We start from the raw sequence: 21,330 nt of genomic DNA on the forward strand, positions 1-21,330 counted from the left end.
GAAACCCCTGACGTCACGCGCACTGCGAGCTGTGATTTGTCAGTGTGCCTCGCCCTCGTCCAATGAGTGCTCTCCCCTTCTTCGTCCACGCGTAAGTGGCCATTTCCCCTCCGCGTGTCCCTCCAGGCCTGCGTGTCTCTTTTTGTCCCCTCATTTCCCCCTTTTTGTCCCCTCTTTGTCACCTCCGCGCGCATTTTTAGCCCCTTAAAACCAACCCCGGCGGCCTTTGAGGCGGATTCCCGTAACCAACATGGCGGCTGCGCCGTAACATCGCCACGGCGCATGCGCCACACACGCACCGAGGGTGGAAGCGTGTTCGGTGCCGTACAGTGAAACTGCGCATGCGTTACGTAAACGGAGGCGTCCCGGTATATAAGCGGCCGGGAAGCCCCGTAGCGCTCTTTTGCTGGGTCGGAGGAGAAGCGGCCGCCATGTGAGGCGATGGGGGGGGCGCGGGAAAAGCGGGAATTTCCTGGGAAAAACGAGCATTGTGAGGGGAGAAATGGGGTTTGGGAGGGGGAATGGGGATGGGGAAGGCAGCGGGGTGGGAATTTGGGCGGTGAAGGCCGGGAAAGGGGGGAAGTGGGGCTGGGAGCGCGGGGAGGGGGGGGGCGATCACGGATTTATAAAGTTTAATTTTAAATTAAAGGTCTGGGGTGCGGCTGCTGGGATTTGGGGAGGGAAAGGGGGATGTGGAAAAGGTGGAGGGGGAAATAGGATTTAGAGTGGGGAAAAGGAGGGAAAAAGGGAATAAGAGCCGGAAAAGAGGAAAAACGGGGGGGAAATAGGAAAAAAGCTCCATAATGGGGAAGAAATTACTCGGAGGAGGAAAAGATGTTTCCTTGGGTTTTTTCCCACTTTTCACCGCTTTTCCCCCCACATTTTTCCCTTTTCCCACATTTTTCCTCATTTCCCCCCCCATATTTTTCCTCTCTTTTTCATACATTTTCCCTCGCTTTTTTCCCACTTTTTCTTCCCCTTTCCCCCGTATTTTTTCCATTTTCCCCACTGTGAAAAATGCTTATTCTGTGATTGGTTTTTTGCAAATGTTATAATAAATATTGTATGTGTAATGTTAGAAAGTCATGCTGTCAATTTTTCTAAGTAGTGTGATAAATGTCATTTTAAGTCACAACACAATGTTAAAACAGAAACTCTGCGACATAAATTTTGTTACAGATTTAAGTGGAAAAATAAAGTAATCAAAAAACTCTTTACACAGAAATGTTAACAGAGGAGGCCCATAAAAAGTGACTATTTCCTTATTAAAAAAAACATTCTTCTGCTTTCTCTGCATCTTTTTTAAACTGTTAAAATTAAAAAAAAGCTAACAAAAACTAAAAATGTTTTTAATTTACAAAAAATTTAGGGATGAAATATGAAATATAAATACACAACAAACTATTACTTTTACGGGTATTTCTTTGTTCACAAAGTACGTTTTTTGTAATTCACTGTCCAAAACCATCCAAATGTTCATAATCCTTTGCTTTTTATTGTCTTGTAATTGTCCTAGCCTTAAATTTTGTTATTCTATTTATATTGCTGTTTTTATAACCATTTTATTATTTTTTAAGTTTTAAAAACTGATTGGCGTTTTTCATACCACTTTTCCTCAGTTTTTCACCCCTTTTTTCCCACATTTTCTTCCCTTTTTTCTACATTTTTCCCTTACTTTCCCCCATATTCCCTCCTACTTTTCCTGAGTTTTTCTCACATTTTTCTTCTTTTTCTCATTTTCCCCATTTTTTCCTCCTTTTTCCCATATTTTTTCTCAGTTTTCCCCATTTTCCTCCCACTTTTTCCCACTTTTTTTTCCCACGCTTTTCCCCATTTATCCTCGCCTTTCCCCCCACATTTTTCTCCTCAGTTCTTACTTTTCCCCACATTTTTCCCCCCATATTTTCTCCTACTTTTCCCCACATTTCCCCCCTTTCTCCCTTATTTTCCCCACATTTTCTGACACTTTTTCCCCATTTTCTCCCACTTTTTTTGCACATTTTTCCCATTTTTTCCCCAGCATGACAGACTGGGAGACGGCTCCTGCAGTGACGGAGACCCCGGACATCAAATTGTTTGGGAAGTGGAGCACGGACGATGTGCAGATCAACGACATCTCCCTGCAGGTGGGCTGCTGGAATTCCTGGGTTTCCAGGGGAAACGGGCTGGAATTCCGAGGTTTCTGGGGCTGGAATTCCAAGGTTTCCATGGGAATCTGGGGCTGGAATTCCTGGAGTTCTGGAGAGAATTTGGGGCTGAGGTTCCTGGCGTTCTGGAGGGAATTCAGGTAGAAATTCCTGGAATTCTGGAGGGAATTTGGGGCTGAAATTCCCATTTTTCCATGGGAATCTGGGGCTGGGGTTCCTGGCGTTCTGGAGGGAATTCAGGTGGTAATTCCTGGAATTCTGGAGGGAATTTGGGGCTGGAATTCTCACTTTTCCATGGGAATTTGGGGCTGAAATTCCCACTTTTCCATGGGAATCTGGAGCTGGAATTCCAGAGGGAACCTGGGGCTGGTGTTAAATTTCCTGCAGGTGGAAATTGTGGGTGATTTTTTTTCCCCCCCTGTCGTTATACAGAGATAAAAATCTGAGTTTTTGTGGGATTTGGGCTGGGATTTTGGGGGTTTTGGGCTCGGAATCACAAACCCAATCCCGGAACTCGGGAATTTTTTAGGATTACATCGCGGTGAAGGAGAAGTACGCGAAGTACCTGCCGCACTCGGCCGGGCGCTACGCGGCCAAGCGCTTCCGCAAGGCGCAGTGCCCCATCGTGGAGCGCCTCACCAACTCCATGATGATGCACGGCCGCAACAACGGCAAGAAGCTGATGACCGTCAGGATCGTCAAGCACGCCTTCGAGATCATCCACCTGCTCACCGGGGAGGTGGGGAGATCCCGGGAAAACGGGGGAAATCCCGGGAAAAACGGGAAAATTCCCGGGAAAAACGGGAAAATTCCCGGGAAAAACGGGGTCAGAATCGGGTTTTTAGGGGGGAAAACGAGATTAAAAAGGGCACGGCTCCGAGATCATCCACCTGCTCACCGGGGAGGTGGGGAGCCCTGAGAAATGGGGAAAATGCTGGGGGAAATGGGGGAAATTCCAGGAAAAACGGGGCAGAAATGGGGTTTTTAGGGGGGAAAGTGAGATTAAAAAGGGCATGGGTTGGTGATCATCCATCTGTTCACTGGGATGGTGGGCAATCCCAAAACATGGGGAAAAATCCGGGAATTTGGTGAAAAAACAGGAAAAAAAAGGGGTTTGGGGGAAAAAAAATTGAGGTTTTGGGGGGGAAATGGGGTTTTCAGGAGGAAAAATGGGGGGAATCTTGGATTTTTAGGGAATAACATGATTCGGGGATGGATGTTTTGGGATTTTCTCATGAATTCCCATGGGATTTTTTTGGGAATTCCTTGCCAACGTTTTCCCTGTTTCCAGAACCCTCTGCAGGTGCTGGTGAATGCCATCATCAACTCGGGGCCGCGCGAGGATTCCACGCGGATCGGCCGCGCCGGCACCGTGCGCCGGCAGGCCGTGGACGTGTCCCCGCTGCGCCGGGTCAACCAGGTGCCTCCGAATTCCCAAATTTCCCTTCATTCCCAAATTTCCTCCTTCTCTCCCCTTTTTTCCCCACTTTTTCCCATTTTTTTCTCATTTTTTCCTGTTTTTTTTCCCCCCAAAATTGCCATTTCTTAACCCAAATTTCCCCGAATTGCCATTTTTTTATCCCAAATCCCCCTTTCCTACCCCAGAATTCCTGTTTCTATCCCGAATTCCCGTTTTTCTCCCAGGCCATCTGGCTGCTGTGCACGGGCGCTCGCGAGGCCGCCTTCCGCAACATCAAAACCATCGCCGAGTGCTTGGCCGACGAGCTCATCAACGCCGCCAAGGTGGGACTCCCAAAATTCCCAAATCCCACCCACCATTCCCAAATTTCCACCCAAAATCCCACCCACGATTCCACCCACGATTCCTAAATCCCACCCAAAATCCAACCCACAATTCCACCCACAATTCCCAAATTTCCACCCAAAATTCCACCCACAATTCCACCCACAATTCCCAAATTTCCACTCACAATTCCATCCACAGTTCCACCCACAGGTCTCAAAATCCCATCCAAAACTCCCAACTTTCCCCCAAAATCCCACCCACAATTCCCCCAAATCCCCTCTCCTGCTTTCCCCAATTTTTTCCCTTTTTACCTGTTCTTTTTTTCCAGTTTTTTTGCATTTTCCTCGGGTCTTTTTCTATTTTTTCCTGATGTTTTTTCTCCTCTTTGTCCCAATTTTTTCTCTTTTTCCCATTTTTTTTTATTTCTCTGCTAATTTTTTTTGTTTTCCCCATTTTTTCTCTTTCCCTCCTTTTTCTCCCCTTTTTCTTCTTTTTCCTCCCTTTTTTCTCTTTTTTGGTTTTCCCCATTTTCCCTGATTCTTTCCCATTTTCTTCATTTTCCGCCCTTTTTTCTCTTTTGTTCTCCAATTTTCTTCTTTTTCCCAATTTTCCTTGATGTTTTCCCATTTTTTGTCATTTTTCCTGGAGTTTTCACTGTTTTTCTTATTTTTTATTATTTTCCCTTTTTTTCACATTTTTTTCTCCTTTCCCCCCCTTTTTCCTCCTGGGTTTTCTGTTTTGTTTTGTTTTTCTTATTTTCCACATTTTTCCCATTTTCCCTCCTTTTCCCCCATTTTCTCTTTATTCTCCTGGCTTTTTTTTTCCCCATTTTCCTCATTTTTCCTATATTTCCTCTTTTTCCCCTCCCTATTTTCCTCCTGGTTTTTTCCCTTTTTTTTTTTCAATTTTTCCTGATTATTCCTCCTCTTTTTAAAATTTTTCCTGTTTTTTTTTCCCCTTTTTTACACTTTTTTTTTTTTTTCATTTTCCCTTTTTTACACATTTTTCGGGTTTTTTCCCATTTTTCTCAATTTTCTCTCATTTTTTCCCTTTCCCAGGGCTCCTCCAACTCCTATGCCATCAAGAAGAAAGACGAGCTGGAGCGCGTGGCCAAATCCAACCGCTAAAATTCCCAAAAATTCAAATAAAATCCAAGGGTTTGGAAGCCCGAACATCCAGAAGGCTCCGCAGGCTGAATTTGGGGGAGAATTTTGGGAACATTTGGGGGGAATTTTGGGGGATATTTGGGGAATATTTTATAATTCTGGGGGGGAAAATTGGGAATATTTTGGGATTGTTTGGAATATATTGGGATTTTGGGAAATTGGGAGTATAATTTGGAATTTTTAAGGGATTTGGGGAATATTTTGGGATTTTTGGGGAATATTTTGGGACTATTACGGAGTTTTGAAGAAATGTTTGGGGATGTTGAGGGATTTTATGAGAGTTTTTTTAATTTTAAGGAGAATTTTTTTGGGAAGGATTTGGGGGTTTTAGGAAATATTTGAGAATTCTGAAGGATTTTTAGAAGATTTTTTTATTTCTGAAGGAGGTTTGGGGGTTTTTTTAAGGAGATTTTTTTAAAGATTTCCATGGGATTTTTCAGGAATTCTGGGCATTTTCTACCCCTCCCCCATTCCCACCCCAGCCCCTCCCACCCCCCAAAATTCCCAAAAAAAAACCACTCGGAGCCGTGGGGAGCAGCAGGATCCCGATTTTTCTGCAGGAATTTTGGGAAATTCTGGAGCCCAGACGCCAAACTGAGAATTCCCAGAAAATTCTGGGAATTCCTGGCCCCAAATCCCAATTTTTTTCCTCTGAATTCCGGGAATTTTTCTCGCCTGGAGGGGGTTGGAGGATTTTTTGGGAATTCTGGGGGGATTTTTGGGATAAATTTTGGGAATTCTGGGGGGGAAATTGGGAATTTTGGGGGGAAATTTGGAGTTCTGGAGGATTTTTGGGATACATTGGGTATTCTGGGGGAAATTGGGGGATTTTGGAGGAAAATTCGGAATTTTGGGGGGAGGAATTTGGAATTCTGGGGGATTTTGGGGATAAAGGTGAATTCTTGAGGGAAATGGGGAATTTTTTTACAAAATTTATGAATTCTTGAGGGTTTTGGGGATCAATATGGGAAAGTTCAGAATTCTTGGAGAAAATTTGGGAATTCTAAGAGATTTTTTGGGATAAATGTTGGGGATTCTGGAGGAAAATTGGGAATTCTGGGGGGAAATTGGGAATTCTAGGGAAAAAATTGGAAATTCTGGAGGATTTTTGGGATAAATTTTGGGAATTCTAGGGGAAATTTGGGAATTCTGGGGCATTTCTGGGGTAACCAAAGGACAAATGGGAATTCTGGAGGATTTCTGGGAATTTTTATCCCAGATTTATCTCGGAATTCTGTACAGTGCGTTTCTAACCCGATGGATTTCCCGGTGGGTTTGGGCGGGAATTCTGGGAATTTTTCCATGGGAATTCCAGGAATTTTTCTGTGGGAATTCTGGGATTTTCTTCGTGAATTCCAGGATTTTTTCCTGGGTGAATTACAGGACTTTTCTGCTAGAATTCCAGGATCTTTTGGCAGGAATTCCAGGAATTTTCTGGTGGGAATTTCATTATTTTCTCTGTGAATTCTGGGAATTTTTTTTTTTTTGTGTGTGAATTCCAGGAATTCTTCAGCAGAAATCCCATTATTTTCCTCAGGATTTCCAGGAGTTTTTCTGGATGAATTCCATGATTTTCTCTAATGAATTCATGAATTCTAGGACTTTTCTGTGTGAATTCCAGGAATTTTCCTGCCTGAATTCTCGTATTTTCCCACCAAAATTCTGGGATTTTTGCGCTTGGAATTCCAGCCACTTTCCCACCTGAATTCTGGGATTTTTCTGCTTGAATTCCAGGAACTTCTTGGTGGGAATGGTTTTCCCATAGGAATTCCGGGATATTCCGGAATGCCGGGAATTGCGCCGTCACTTGTAGAGCAGGTGCACGCGGCTGCCGTCGCAATTCCCGCGGCCGAGCTTCTCCGCCTGCTCCGAGACCAGGCAGCGAACCAGGCTGGGCTGGGGGAAGCCCTGGGAATTCTGGGAATGTTGGGAATGCTGGGGGGGCTGGGAATTCTGGGGGAAGCCCTGGGAATTCTGGGAGTCGCGGGAGTGGCGGCGCCGGGAGCGCAGCTGGAGCTGCTGCCGGGCCTGGAGCTGCTGGCGGAGCTCGGAGACGCGCTCTTCCTTCTGGGGGGAAAAAGGGGGAAAATGGGAAAAAGTGGCGGCGGGGAGTGGAGAATCGTGGGGGAAATTCATGGGGGTGAGGGGGGAGAAATGGGGAAAATTAGGAGGAAAAAGTGGGGGAAACGGGACAAAATCATGAGAAAAAGGGGGGAATTATGAGGAGAAAGGGGAAAAATAGGGGGGGGGAAAGTGGGATGAAAATGGGGGAAAAAGTGGGGAAAATGGAAAATTATAGGGAAAAAATTATAGGGAATAAAGGGGTGGGGAAATGTGGGAAATTGTGGGGGAAAAGGGAAAAATGGAAAATTACGGAGAAAAATTATAGGGAATAAAGGGGTGGGGAAATGTGGGAAATTACGGGGGGAAAGGGGGGAAAAGGGGGGAAAATGGAAAATTATAGGGAAAAAATTATAGGGAATAAAGGGGTGGGGAAATGTGGGAAATTATGGGGGAAAAGGGGGAAAAATAGGAAAAAATTGGGGGTAATGATGAGGGAAAAAAGGAATAAAGGATGAGGAATATATGAAAGAAACAACAGGAAAAGGGGGGAAACAATGGGAAAAGGATAAACACCAGGAAAAGGAGGGGGAAAAGGGAAAAAACACTGGGGAAAACAACAGGAAAAAGGGAAAAACAACTAGAAAAAAAGGAAAAACACAAGGAAGGGGGAAAAATACCAGGAAAAGAAGGAAAGACTGCAGGAAAAAGGATGAAAAACAACCCGAAAATCTCCAGGAAAAGGGGAAAAACAATGGGAAAAGGGTGCAAAAAAACAGAAAAATTCCAGGAAAAGGGGAAAACCAATGGGAAAAGGGTGCAAAAAAACAGAAAAATTCCAGGAAAAGGGGAAAACCAATGGGAAAAGAGTGAAAAAATCCAGAAAAATTCCAGGAAAAGGGGAAAACCAATGGGAAAAGGGTGAAAAACAAGGCAAAAATCTTCAGGAAGAGGGGTTTGGTCCCGGAATTGCCGGCGAGCCGCCCACCTCAGCGATGATCTTCTCCAGCTCGCGGTTCTCCTTCTCCAGCAGCCGAGATTTCTCCTCCTCGTTGTTGTTGGTGGACGATCCCGTCTTCATCGTGTCCTGCTGCTCCGCCTGCCACTCGCCGCGCGTGATCAGCCGCCGCATCTGCCCCGAATTCCCAAAAAATTCCCAAAAAATTCCCAAAAAATTCCCAGCGACCCCAAAACATCCCAGGACCTCCCCCCGAAAATCCCAAGGGGTTACCGAAAAAGAATTCCAAAAAGATCATCCCCCCCCCCCCTCAAAAAAAAAAAAGTCAAAAAATTCAAGAAAATTCCCCCAAAAACTAAAAAAATTTTCCCAAATATTCCAACTAAAAAAGTTACCAAAAAAAATCTTAAAAAATTCAAAAAATATTATCAAAAATCCCTTTTTCCCCCATATTTTTCCCTTTTTTTTCCTTCTTTTTTGCCCCATATTTTCCCCCATTTTCTCCCCGTTTTTCCCCCCTTTTCCCTCATTTTCCTGACATTTTCCCTGGTTTTTCCCTTTTTTCCCATTTATTTTTTCCTTTTTCCTCCCCTTTATTCCCATTTTTGCTATTTTCCCACATTTTTTTCTTTTTTTTCCCACTGCCTCCTTTTCCCCCTTCCCCCCCTTTTCTCCCCCCGTTTTTCCCTTTTTTCCCCTTCCCCCCCATTTTTTCCATTTCCCCCCCATTTTTACCCCTTTTCCCCCGCATTTTCCCTTTATTTTTCCCATTCCCACAATTTTTCCCATTTTTCTCTGCATTTCCCCCCCCATTTCCCCCTCTTTTTCCCAGTTCTCTCCCCATTTTTCCCCGTATTTTCCCATTTTTTCCCCTTTCTTCTGCACATTTTTCCCAGTTCTCTCCCCGTTTTTCGCCACTTTTTTCCACATTCCGTATTTTTTCCCCACTTCTCTGGGAATTCCAGCCGACCTTGGGCACGAAGAGCACAACCAGGGTGATGTAGGAGGAGAAGACGACGGCGAGGGAGGCGAAGGCGAAGGCAGCGTCCTGCTGCGAGCTGAGGATCAGCGTCACGGGCGCCGTGATCAGGCACAGCACCTGCAATTCCAGAGTTCGTGATTCCGGGCAATTTGGGGAATTCTGGGCCTTTGGAGGGCATTTGGGGGAGCTCTTCTTAATTTTGAGGCCTTTTGGGGGGATTTTTTGGAGAATATTTTGGATTTTTTTGGCATTTTTTGAGGGGTTTATAGGGATTTTTGGGAATTTTTTTCTTCGTTTTTGGGGTTTTTTTAGGGGGGGATATTTGGGGATTTGTTTTCAGATACTTTTTCTTTTCTTCAGGATTTTTTTTGGTGATTGTTTTGAATTTTTTTGCATTTTTTGAGGGGGTTTTAGGGAATTTTGTTCTTAGTTTGGGGATTTTTAGGGGGGTTTTAGGGGGTTTTTTTTGGGTTCTTTTTTCCTTCAGGGTTTTTTTGTGATTATTTTGAATTTGTTTGCATTTTTGATGGTCTTGGGGACTTTTTGGGAATTTTTTACAATTTTGTGGGGACTTTTTTTCAGATAATTTTTTTAATTTTTGCACCTATTTTTCCTTTTTAGCTAAACGTTCACTTGTCATTTTCTCCCCCACATCTCCTTTTTTTTTTTTTTTTTTTTTTTAATTTTTGGATTTTTTTTCCCTTTGTTTTTTTTTGGGAAATCCCCCAAATTTTTCCCAGGATTTTCTAAAATTTACCGCCACGTTGTAGATGGCCATGCCCACAGCCCGGTGGTCGTTGATTTTCTCCGTGGAGACGCTTTTGGTCTCGTAAGCCAAAAAAATCCCCAGCAGCAGCAGCAGCCCCTTGAATCCATAAAAAATCCCTGGGGAAAAAAATCGGGGAAAAGGGAAAATGAAATCCCAAAAATTCTTTGGGATGAGGGAGAAAAATGGGGCAGAAAAGAGTGAAAATCCCAAAGGAATCATCACGAATTTCGGCTGAAAAAGTCACATTTCAGCTGAGTTCCACCAAATTCCACCTGACATTCCTCAGAATTCCAAGTTAAATCCTGAAATTCCGCATGAATTCCTGGAATTTCACCCGAATTCCTGGAATTTCACCTCAATTCCTCGAATTCCACCTGAAATCTCCAAAATTCCACCTGAAATTCCTCAAAATCCCGAATGAAATCCTGAAATTCTGCATGGAATTTCACCTGAAATTCCTCAAATTCCACCCGAGTTCCCCGAAATTCCACCTGAAATCCCCCAGATTTGCCTTAAAGTCCCCCAAATTTGACCTGAGCTCCCAAAATTCCACCCGAACCCCCAAACCTTCCCCCTGGACACCTCAAAATTCCATCTAAAATCCCCAAATTTTGCCCTAAATTCCCCCAAATTTTCCCCCTGGCCACCCCGGAATTCCATCCAAATCGGAATTGCAGGAGAAGGCGCGGAGCTGGAGCTGGAGCTCCGAAACGGCGCACCGAGCCAGGTGTTCATCTTGGTGGAGCTGCAGTGCTCGAGCTGGGGCAGGATGGACACGTCCATGTCCGACTTGGGCTCCTCCTTGGTGAACTCCTGGGGGAGAACACCGGGATTTGGGAATTCGGGGCAGTTCGGGGCATTTCCGGGGGGGTTGGGGGTTTTTTTGGGGGGGTTTTGGGACGGATTGATGGTTTTTGGGGGATTTGGGGTGAGTTCCTTGGTGAACTCCTGGGAAAAAATGCCGGGATTTGGGAATGTTTTTTTAGGGGATTTTTGGGGGAGTTCTGGGGTGGTTTTGGGGTAGTTTGATGGTTTTTGGGGTGGGGAGAGTAGGGCAGAATCTCCCAGAACCCCCCCAAACACCCCGAGGAACCCCCAAATCCCTGGAGAACCTCCCAGGACCCCCCAAACCCCTGGAGAACCTCTCAGGACCCCTGGAGAACCTTCCAGAAGTCCCCAAACCCCTGGAGAACCTTCCAGGACACCCCCAAACCCCTGGAGAACCTCCCAGGACCCCCGGAGGACCTCCCAGGACCCCCGGACCTCGATGGTGCGGTGCAGGGGGTCCACAATCTGCCACACGCTCAGCGTGACCACGTCAAAGGCCACCAGGCCCCCCACGGTGGCGTAGAGCTTCCAGGGCTCCAGGCTCTGCAGGGACACCGGAATTCCTGGTCGGTGACACCGGAATTCCCAGTAGGTGATGGTGGAAATTCCAGTCACCGGTACCGACAGGAACACCCGGATCCCGGTGGAACACTCGGATCCCAAAGGAACACCCAGATCCAAACGGAACACCCGGATCCAAATGGAACACCTGGATCCCAGTGGAACACCCGGATCCCAAAGGAACACCCGGGTCCCAAAGGAACACCCAGATCCCAAAGGAACACCCCCATCCCAAAGGAACACCCGGATCCCAAAGGAACACCCGGGTCCCAAAGGAACACCCGGGTCCCAGTGGAACACCCGGATCCCAGTGGAACACCTGGATCCCAAAGGAACACCCAGATCCCAAACCAACGCCCAAATCCCAACAACAACACCCATCCCCCGACCCCCCATCTGCCTGTTGCCCCGGGAATTCCTCACCTTCCGCTTGTCCTTCTTGTCGTCCTTCTTGGTGAAGACGGTGTGCACCCACCAGATCTTGGTGAACATGCTGCCGTAGGCCAGGCTGAAGCCCAGCCCCAGCAGCCACAGCCGCGCCTGCGGAACACCCGCCGCCACAGTCGGAACGCGCCGCCACAGTTGGAAACGGCGCCGCCGCCTGTTCCCGCCCCCCGGGTTTCCCTTTTTCTGGTTGTTCCTCCGGTTGTTGCTGTTTCTTTCCATCCCTGTTGGTGTCTCCGCCTGTTCCCATCCCATTTCCCCCCTCTCTCTGCCTTTTCCCAGCCCATTTTCCCACTCTCCACCTGTTCCTCTGCCTGTTCCCATCCCATTTCCCCCCTCCACCTGTTCCCATCCCGTTTTCCTGTTCCCCCGCCTGTTCCCATCCCATTTTCCTGTTCCCCCGCCTGTTCCCATCCCATTTCCCCCCTCCACCTGTTCCCATCCCATTTTCCTGTTCCCCCGCCTGTTCCCATCCCATTTTCCCACTCTCTGCCTGTTCCCCCGCCTGTTCCCATCCCATTTCCCCCCTCCACCTGTTCCCATCCCGTTTTCCTGTTCCCCCGCCTGTTCCCATCCCATTTCCCCCCTCTCTCCGCCTTTTCCCAGCCCATTTTCCCACTCTCCGCCTGTTGCTCCGCCTGTTGCCGCACGCTCCCACCTGGCAGACGAGCGGGAACAGCCCCGGCCCGATGTGGTAGCCGTCGAGCCCCAGCGGGAAGACGGCGGCGAGCGCCAGGGTACAACCGACGGCCGTCATGTTGTTCAGGTAGGGCTGGGAATTCTGGATGTACCTGCCCGGAAATCCAGGAATCGCCACCTGGCCCCGACCCCGGGAAAAACGGGGACCGGAAACGGCAACAGCCACGCGTGGAACGGTGGTTTTTTCCCCAGGATCTCCCCCCCATTTTCCCGGTTTTTCCGGTTTTTCCCCATTTTTTTCCCTGGTTTTCAGCTTTTCCTTGGTTTTTCCCCCCAGTTTTCCCAGTTTCCCCCCATTTTTGCCCTGTTTTTCACCGTTTTTTAATTTACACCCCTAAAATTATTAATTTTTTCTCTTTAACCCCCTAAAACTCAGATTTGTGTCAATTCAACCCCCTGAAATTCAGATTTTTTTTACTTTAACCCCCCTTAAAACTCAGAATTTTTTTCACCTCAAACCCTTGAAAATTCCCAATTTTTCCCCTCCCAGCCCCCAAAACCCCGGAATTTTGGGGAATTTTGGGATTTCCCCACCTCACGTGCCCGTTGTAGATGTTGAAGGCCAAACAAACCACGGCCAGGACGATCCCCAGCGACGCCAACACCGCGACAGAAATGAACAATTTTTGGGACAGGAAGCGGAACGTGGTGATCACCTTGGTGTAATCGGCCGGAGGGGACCCCCCTGGGGAGGAAAATTGGGACAAATCCCAAAAAATTCTGGAATTTGGGAACATCAAGAAAAAAATCTCCATAGCTTTCAGCATTTTTCCCTTTTTCTCCCCCATTTTTTCCCCTTTTTCCCCCATTTTTCCCCATTTTGATTCACATTTCCCCCCAATTTCCCCCCCAATTTCCCCCATTTCTTCCCCATTTCCCCCCAAATTGTTCCCCAATTATCCCTCCACTTTTTCCCATTTCCCTGCTTTTTTTCCCTCCCATTTTTCCTCCCATTTGTCCCCATTTTTTTCCCAATTTCCCCCAAACCTCCCCCAATTTTCCCACCAAATTTCCCCAATTTTATTCCCATTTTTTCCCATTTCCCCGCTCTTTTTGACCCCCCATTTTCCCCATTTTTCCCGAATTTCCCATTTTTTCCCCATTTTTCCCGTTTTTTGCCCCGTTTCTCACCGATCCATTTGTCGTTGTTGTACCAGGACAGGTTGTCCTTGGTGCTGTCATAGTAACCGATCTTCTGGTACTCCCCATCTGCCGCGGGTGACACCGGCCAGGTGACACCGGCACCAGTGACACCGGCGCGGCTGACACCAGCATGGGTGACACCAGCATGGGTGACACCAGCATGGGCACCAATGGACAGGTGACAATGGACAGTTGACAATGGACAGGTGACATCAGCACGGGTGACACCAGACAGGTGACACTGGCACGGGTGATACCAGCATGGGTAGCAATGGACAGATGACACCGGCACGGGTGACACCAGACAGGTGACATCGGCTCAGGTGACACTTGGGGACACTGGGACAGGTGACACTGGGACAGGTGGCAATGCACAGGTGACACCAGGACAGGTGACACTGGACAGATGACACCTGGTGGTGGTACTGGTGGCACTTGGGGACACCCACGGGTGGTGGAGCCAGAAGGGGTTTGGTGCCATCTGAAGGTCCCTGAGTGCCACCTGAAGGTCCCCCAGTGTCACCCGGCGCTGTCACCCGGGTGTCCCCGGTGTCCCCTCACCTTGGAGCTGCTCGATGAGGGTCCAGGCCATGCGGGAGCCGCTGGCGTCGAACACAACGTGGCCCTGGTGGGGACACGGCGACGGCATTGGGGACACCCCAGGTGGCACCTCCGCCCAAACGCGGTGACATCCACAATGGCACCCCAGGATGGCTTCTGGTGACACCACTGATGCCACCTCCACCCACGGATGAATTCTGGGACTACCCTTGCCGTCACTTCCACCCAAAGATGAATTTTGGGGCCACCCGTGGTGTCACCTTCACCCAAAAATGAATTTTGGGGTCACATTTCTGAGGAACCTCCACCCAAAATGCAGATTTGGTGTCACCTCCACTCAAATCTGACTTTTGGGACCACATTTTGGTGTCACCTCCGCCCAAGGCCGGATTTTGGTGGCACCAGTGACGCACCGAGACGCCCTCGAAGGCCGAGGAGTTGAGGGCCCGGTAGATCTCATCGGTGATGGTCTTGTTGTTGTAGTTGAACTCGTCCAGCCCCACCCCTTGCTTGGCCAACTCTTGGGCCGTCTTGTTGAGCGCCAAGGCCAAGGCCCAGATGGCGTCGTAGGCCAGTGGCGCCTCCTGGTAGCCCCCGGTCTCCTTCGGGTTGTTCCCCAGCCTCTTCTCCAGCTTCTCGATGAACTCTTGGGACGTCTGGTGGACAACACCCAACGGTGACCCAACGGCTTGGGGACCACCCAACGCTGACCCAACGGCTGGGTCAGTGGAGCCCTCCCAGTGGTCCCAGTACCATGTTGGAGATGCTGCGGGTGTTCTCGGGGTTGAGCATGACGATCTCGGTGGTGATGTGGCCCTCAACGGCCTCGGCCATCTCGGCCTCGGTGCAGTTGATGGAGGGGTCCGGGGTGCGGAACCACTTGTTGGCGTACCAGCCAATCAGGAACCAGACGTACTTCTTGCCGTAGAGCTTCTCCTTGTAGACCTGGAAGGGTGGGGAGATCTGTCCGTCTGTCCATCGCCAATTTCTGCTCATTTCCATCCATCATCCATCGTTAGAGTCCATCTACGGTCCGTCATCCATCCATGATCCATCATCATTGATCCATCACCATTGGTCCATCCACCCATCCATGCTCCATCAAGCTCCACCACTGATCCATCCTCCTCCTCCATCATCCATCCATGATCCATCAATTCCCACCATCCACCATCGGGATCCATCCCGTTCCCGCCCCGTTCCCACCTCACAGAAGACTTTCCGTGCCACCGTCTCGTAGAAGAGCCCCACGATGATCCGGGCGTCCTGGCGCTGCGGGATTGGATGCTTGTTAAAGCCCCGCCCACCTCATTTGCATAAATCTGCCTCCCTCTCCCACCACTCTGGCCATTCCTCTGTGACCCTGATGGATTTTTGGGGTGGTTTCTCCTCTTTTTGGGGGTCCACAGTGGCTGGGGAGGGTCTTGAAGGTGGGGTGGGACCTCAGGGTGGGGGTGGGGTCCCACCTTGAGGTTCCGGACGGACGCGGAGGGGTCGGAGAAGAAGCTCTGGCGGAAGGTGATCTCCAGCCCGGCCTCCTTCACCCGCCGGTCGAGGTCATCCAGGGTCTGTGGGGGACGTGGGAGCATCAGGAATGGGTTGGGGGCATCAGAAATGGGGTTGGGGACATCAAAAATGGGGTTGGGGGCACCAGAAATGGGGTTGGGGGCACCAGAAATGGGGTTGGGGCACCAAAAATAGCTTTGGGGGGCACCAAAAATGGAGTTGGGGCATCAAAAATGGGGTTGGGGCATCAAAAATGGGGTTGGGGGCACCAAGGAAAATTTGGGGCCACCAGAGATGATTTAGGACCACCAAAGGAGGATTTGGGGCCAGCAAGGACAATTTAGGGCCACCAAAGCCAAGTTGGAATTCCAGGACTGACCCAGACACGGATTGGGAATTCTGAGAAGTTCTGGGATGGTTCTGGGGCACCGGCACCGGCCTCAGTCGGACTCCAAGGGCGTTTCTGGGGGTTCCTACCGAGGTGGATTTGGGGGCCACCAAGAAGGGTTCTGGGGCCAGCACCAAGGAGGATTTTGAGGCTGCCGAGGCCGAGTTGGGATTTGCTGGAATTCCGGGATCGGCTCGGACACCGGGAGCGTTTTGGGGCGGTTTTGGGGTTCCTACCGAGGTGAAGACCTCCTCGGTCTGCTGGATGGTGGCGATCTTGGTCCAGCCCCACTTCTTGAAGAGCTGGACGCGCGTGGGGTTGTGCAGCGTCGCTGACGGGTGCGTCCGGAAGAAGGTCGGGAAGCGCCGGCGGTTGGAGAGCGCCGGGGAGCTGGAGCCGTAGGAGAGCTGGGAATGGCCAACAGGAATTCCCGGAAAAAGGAACATTCCCGGGTTTTTGGGGGATTTTTTTGGGGGGATTTTTTTGGGATTTTGGGGGGTTTGGGAATTGGGAATTATGGGGATTTGTGGGGGTGGGAATTGTGGGAGTTTGGGAATTTCAGGAATTTTGGGAAAGGGGAATGGGAATTTTTGGGAATGGGGATCTGGGAATTTCAGGGTTTTGGGAATTGGGAATTGTGGGGATTTGGGGTTTTGGGAATTTCAGGGATTTTAGGAACGGGGAATGGGAATTTTTGGGAATGGGAATTGTGGGGATGGGAATGGGAATTTGGGGATTTGGGGATTATGGGGATGGGAATGGGAATGATGGGAATTGTGGGGATTTGGGCAATTTGGGGATTTTGGGAATGGGGATTTTTGGGGGTTTGGGTTTATGGGAATTTTGGGATTTGGGAATTTCGGGGATTTTGAGAATTGAGGGAATTTGGGGATGGGAATTGTGGAGATTTTGGGAATTGTGAGGATGGGAATTGTGGATATTTGGGAATTTAGGAATTTTTGGTGGGGATTTTGGGAATGGGGGTGGGGATTTTGGGGATTTGGGAATTTTAGGGAATTTGGGAATTGTGGGAATGGGGGTGACAGGAACAACCTGGGAGTGACAGGAAAAATCTGGGAACAACTGGGAAGAACAACGTGGGAATGACGGGAATGTCCTGGGAATGACAGGAAAAATCGGGAAGTGGCAACCGCAGAGTGACAGGAAGAACCCCCCAAAATCCCAAAAACTCCCCCCCAAAAATTCCCAAAAGATCAGCAAATGTTCCAAAACTTTTTATTTTATTTAAAGAAAAATTCAATGAAATATATTTTTAAAATAATCATTTAAAAAATCAAGAAAATTTCCCCAAAAAATCCCCCCAAAATCCCAAATATTCCCCCAAAAAATCTGCAAATATTGCCAAAAGATTCTCTAAAAATTCCAAAAAAACTGCAAAATGTTTTTAGAAAAATTCCCAAAACACCCCACAAAAATCCCCACATAAAAAAATTCTAAAAAATCCAAAAAAAGCCAAAATATTAAAAAGCTTTTTTAAAATTCATCTACATTTCCCCCCAAAAAATCCAGAACATTTCCCCAAAAAATCTCAAAATATTACAAAATATTTTAAATCCCCCAAAAAATAATCAACCCCCCAAAAAATCCAGAAATTACACCAAAAAAATCCCCCCAAATTTAAGAAAATCCCTAAAAATAAAAAAATGTAAAAAATTCTTTTAATTTCCCAAAAATCCCCAAAGTCTTGAAAAAAAAGAAACCCCAAAAATCCAGAAAAATCTCCTCAAAAAAAAAAAAAAAAAACAACCCAAAAAAAAAAAAATTGAGAAAATCCGCAGAAAAAACCCCCTGCCAAAAAAATCTCCAAAATATTAAAAAAAAATCAGAAATAACCCCCAAAAAAATCTAGAAAATCCCCCAAAAAAAATCCAAAAATATTTTTTACATTTCTAAAAATTACCAAAAAATCCTTAATAAATTTTTAAAAATCCAAATAAATTATGCAAAAACAAAAACAACCCAAAAAAAACAATCCAGAAAATCCTCCCCAAAAAGCAAAAAAATCCCCCCAAAAATCCTGAAAATTCTCCAAAAATTACACCACCCAAAAAATCCCCCAAAATTATTTGAAGAATCCAGAAAAAAATCTTCAAAAAATGCAGAAAAAATACTCTCCTATAAGAAAAATTCTAAAAATCACACAAGAAATTAGAAAAAAAAAAAATCCTTTAAAAAATACAGAACCCCCCCAAAAAAAAATCTTTTTAGAATCCCCAAAATTCCCCCACCCAAAAAACCCTAAAAAAAATCACTCCCTCCAAAGAAAAACCCCAAAATTGAGAAAATCCCCCCCAAAAAATAAAATAAAATAAAATAAAAAAACGAACCAAAAGCCCCTGAAAAATTCCAAAAATCCCCCCTACCCAAAGAAATGAAAAAAAAACCTAAAAATTGAAAAACCCTCCCAAAAAAAAAAAAAAAAAACAAAATCCCAAAAATTCCCCCAAATCCCAAGTTGCCCCTGGGCCCCTCACCACGGTGACGTTCCAGATCCGCGCGGCCTCGGCCACCAGGGTGGAGACGCTGGAGCAGCCGGGCATGAGGATGATCTTGAACGGGAGGTTGTAGAGCAGCTCGTAGAGCAGCTTGGTGGCCTGGCCGGGGTCACACTGAGGGGACAATTGGGGACAGTCCCAGTCCAACCAGTGCCAGCCACCGGGAATCACCAGTTCCAGGCAAAAAAAACCCCAAAATTCCCAAAAAAACCACCCCAAAAACCCCAAAATCCAAGGTTGGACCCATAAATCCAAGACGGCGCCAGGCGTGGTCAGGGTCACACTGAGGGGACAATTGGGGACAGTCCCAGTCCAACCAGTTTGAACCACCAGGATCTGCCAGTTCCAGGCAAAAAAACCTAAAATTCCCAAAAAAAAACCCACCCCGAAACGACCCCAAATAATTCCAAAAATGGCCCCAAAAATGGCCCTAAAAAATCCCAAAATGGCCCTAAAATGGCCCAAAAATAGCCCCAAAATGGAACCAAAAATGGCCTAAAAAATCCCAAAAGTGGACACGAAAATGGACACAAACCCAAAAAATCCCATTTTCTGTCCAAAAAAATCCCATTTCAACCCAAAAAAATCCCTAAAAATCCCATTTTCAACCCAAAAATCTCATTTTCAACACCAAAAATCCCATTTTCAACCCCAAGAAATCCCAGTTTTCCCCTTTTCTCCCCCATAAAAATCCGGGATTTCCGGGATACCAGAACTGGGGATCCCCTCCCCCACTTTTCCTTTTTTTTTGCCCATTCCAAAGGAAAAATTCCATGAATAATTCAGGGCACGGAAAGGTCCGGAAAAGGAGCTGGAGCCGTTGCCATGGCAACGCTCAGCAGCATCCCCCCGTTGCCGTGGCAACAGCGCTGGACCGGTTTGGGGGGGGACGACATTTTAGGGGGGTTTGGGACGGCCAAAAATCCAGGAAAAATCCCAGGAAAAATTGGGATTTTTGGGGAGAAAGATGGCGAATTTTTGGGGGGGAAATTTGGGGGCTTTTGGGGGGGAAAGCAGGATTTTTAGGGGAAAAATTTCGATTTTTTTTAGAGGGAAAAGTGGGGATTTTGGGGGGAAAACTGGGGATTTTGGGGAGAAAAATGGAGAATTTTTGGGGAAAAAGTGGGGATTTTGTGGGCAGCAAATTGGGGGTTTGGGGGGGAAAATTTGGGGATTTTTTGGGGGAATTTGGGATTTTTTTGGGGAAAAAGTGGGGATTTATGGGGGAGAAAATTGGGTTTTTTTTGAGGGAAATCTGGGATTTTTGGGGGAAAAACTGGAATTTTGGGGCCTCCGATCTGAAATCCCGGTCCCATTCCTGATCTCCTGCCCTAAATCCCATTCCTGACCCTGTGTCCCAAATCCCTTCCCAACCCCATCCCAATCCCATTCCCACCCCATCCCGGTGACCCCAAAACTCACCCCAATCCCAAAGTCACCCCAATCCAACCCTGGTGACCCCAAAACTCGCCTCAATCCCAAACCTGACCCCAATCCCATCCCGGTGACCCCAATCCTCACCCCAATCCCAAACCTGACCCCAATCCCATCCCGGTGACCCCAAACCCGACCCCAAACCTCTTCTGGTGTCCCCCAACCCCAATTCCCCAATCCCAACCCCATTCCCGGTGTCCCCCAAACCCCAACAACCCCTGACCCCATCCTGGTGACCTCAAATCTGATCCCAACCCCAATTCCTGACCCCAAACGTCAAGTCCTGACCTCAAATTCCAATTTCTGACCCCAAATCCCAATTTCTGGCAGGAATCCTGACCCCAAAACCCCAAATCCACACCCCAAAACCCCGGTACCTTGCTGTCGACGTGGATGAGGCTCATAGTCGGGCAGGATGTCGCGGCACTTAACGATGTCCTCCAACCCCAATTAACCCAAACCCTGACTTCTGACCCCAAATCCCAGTTCCTCACTGTAAATCCCAATTTTTGACCCCAAACTCCCCATTTTTGACCCCAAAACCCCAAAACTCCCAGATTTCGACCCCAAACTCCCGTACCTTGCTGTCGACGTGGATGAGGCGCAGCTCGTAGTCGGGCAGGATGTCGCGGTGCTCGTTGATGTCCTCCAACCCCAATTAACCCAAACCCTGACTTCTGACCCCAAATCCCAATTCGTCACTGTAAAATCCCAATTTTTGACCCCAAAGCCCCAAAACTGCCAGATTTCGACCCCAAACTCCCGTACCTTGCTGTCGACGTGGATGAGGCACAGCTCGTAGTCGGGCAGGATGTCGCGGCGCTCGTTGATGTCCTCCAACCCCAATTGCTGACCCCAAACTCCCCATTTTTGACCCCAAAACCCCAAAACTCCCCATTTTTGACCCCAAAACTCCCAGATTTCGACCCCAAACCTGGTACCTTGCTGTCGACGTGGATGAGGCGCAGCTCGTAGTCGGGCAGGATGTCACGGCGCTCGTTGATGTCCTCCAGGGCCATCCTGACGGCCGGCAGGCACGCCTGCCCGCCCGGCCAGCCGCCGGACATGGGGAAGAGCGCGCCCACGTGCACGGCCTTCTTCCCTAGGGCCCACGTCGGCGTCCGGCCCAGCAGCCACCCCAAAAACCACCCCAAAACGGCCGCCCCCAGCCAGCGCGGGGCCACCCGCTCGGGGCTCCCCATGGCTCAACCCCAAAAGGGCATCGCGGCGGGTTTTGGGGGGTTTTTTGGGGGGTTCTGGGGTTGTTATGGGTTTTTTGGCAGTTTTGGGGTTTTTTTGGGGGGTTTTGGAGGGGGTTGGGGTGGGGCGGTGGTGATGTCAGGTGGGGGAGGGGAAGGGGTGGGGAGATGGGAAGGAGGGGTTTGAGGGGGGTTTGGGATTTGGGAGGAATTGGGGGGAA

General features: G+C 48.2%; 2 protein-coding genes across 4 annotated transcripts; one reads left to right on the forward strand and one right to left on the reverse strand.

Moving 5' to 3' along the window:
- The first annotated feature begins 335 nt into the window (after positions 1 to 335).
- Positions 336 to 5,075, forward strand: RPS5 (ribosomal protein S5). The gene is made up of 6 exons (XM_077788973.1): positions 336 to 433; positions 2,021 to 2,126; positions 2,677 to 2,886; positions 3,439 to 3,567; positions 3,792 to 3,890; positions 4,953 to 5,075. The coding sequence occupies exons 1-6, from the start codon at positions 342 to 344 to the stop codon at positions 5,019 to 5,021; spliced, it is 705 nt and encodes a 234-aa protein (XP_077645099.1). The 5' UTR covers positions 336 to 341; the 3' UTR covers positions 5,022 to 5,075.
- Positions 5,076 to 5,412: 337 nt separating this feature from the next.
- GABBR1 (gamma-aminobutyric acid type B receptor subunit 1) lies at positions 5,413 to 21,060 on the reverse strand. 3 transcript variants are annotated; one of them, XM_077788968.1, is made up of 18 exons: positions 20,852 to 21,060; positions 18,456 to 18,590; positions 16,197 to 16,367; positions 15,533 to 15,634; positions 15,273 to 15,338; positions 14,820 to 15,011; positions 14,480 to 14,722; positions 14,067 to 14,130; positions 13,494 to 13,571; positions 12,897 to 13,047; positions 12,322 to 12,454; positions 11,643 to 11,759; positions 11,094 to 11,201; positions 10,550 to 10,643; positions 9,819 to 9,946; positions 9,050 to 9,178; positions 8,110 to 8,253; positions 5,413 to 7,127 (listed from the first exon to the last, which is right to left on the reverse strand). In XM_077788968.1, the coding sequence occupies exons 1-18, from the start codon at positions 20,975 to 20,977 to the stop codon at positions 6,864 to 6,866; spliced, it is 2,445 nt and encodes an 814-aa protein (XP_077645094.1). In that variant the 5' UTR covers positions 20,978 to 21,060; the 3' UTR covers positions 5,413 to 6,863. The 3 variants fall into 3 exon arrangements, with proteins under 3 accessions (XP_077645094.1, XP_077645096.1, XP_077645095.1); XM_077788970.1 differs by lacking the exon at positions 20,852 to 21,060 and adding an exon at positions 20,491 to 20,584; XM_077788969.1 differs by lacking the exon at positions 20,852 to 21,060 and adding an exon at positions 20,288 to 20,329.
- Between the last annotated feature and the right edge of the window lie 270 nt (positions 21,061 to 21,330).

The sequence above is a fragment of the Lonchura striata genome, chromosome 29 (genome assembly GCF_046129695.1).
Source record: "Lonchura striata isolate bLonStr1 chromosome 29, bLonStr1.mat, whole genome shotgun sequence".
In the NCBI taxonomy this organism is placed as follows: domain Eukaryota; kingdom Metazoa; phylum Chordata; class Aves; order Passeriformes; family Estrildidae; genus Lonchura; species Lonchura striata.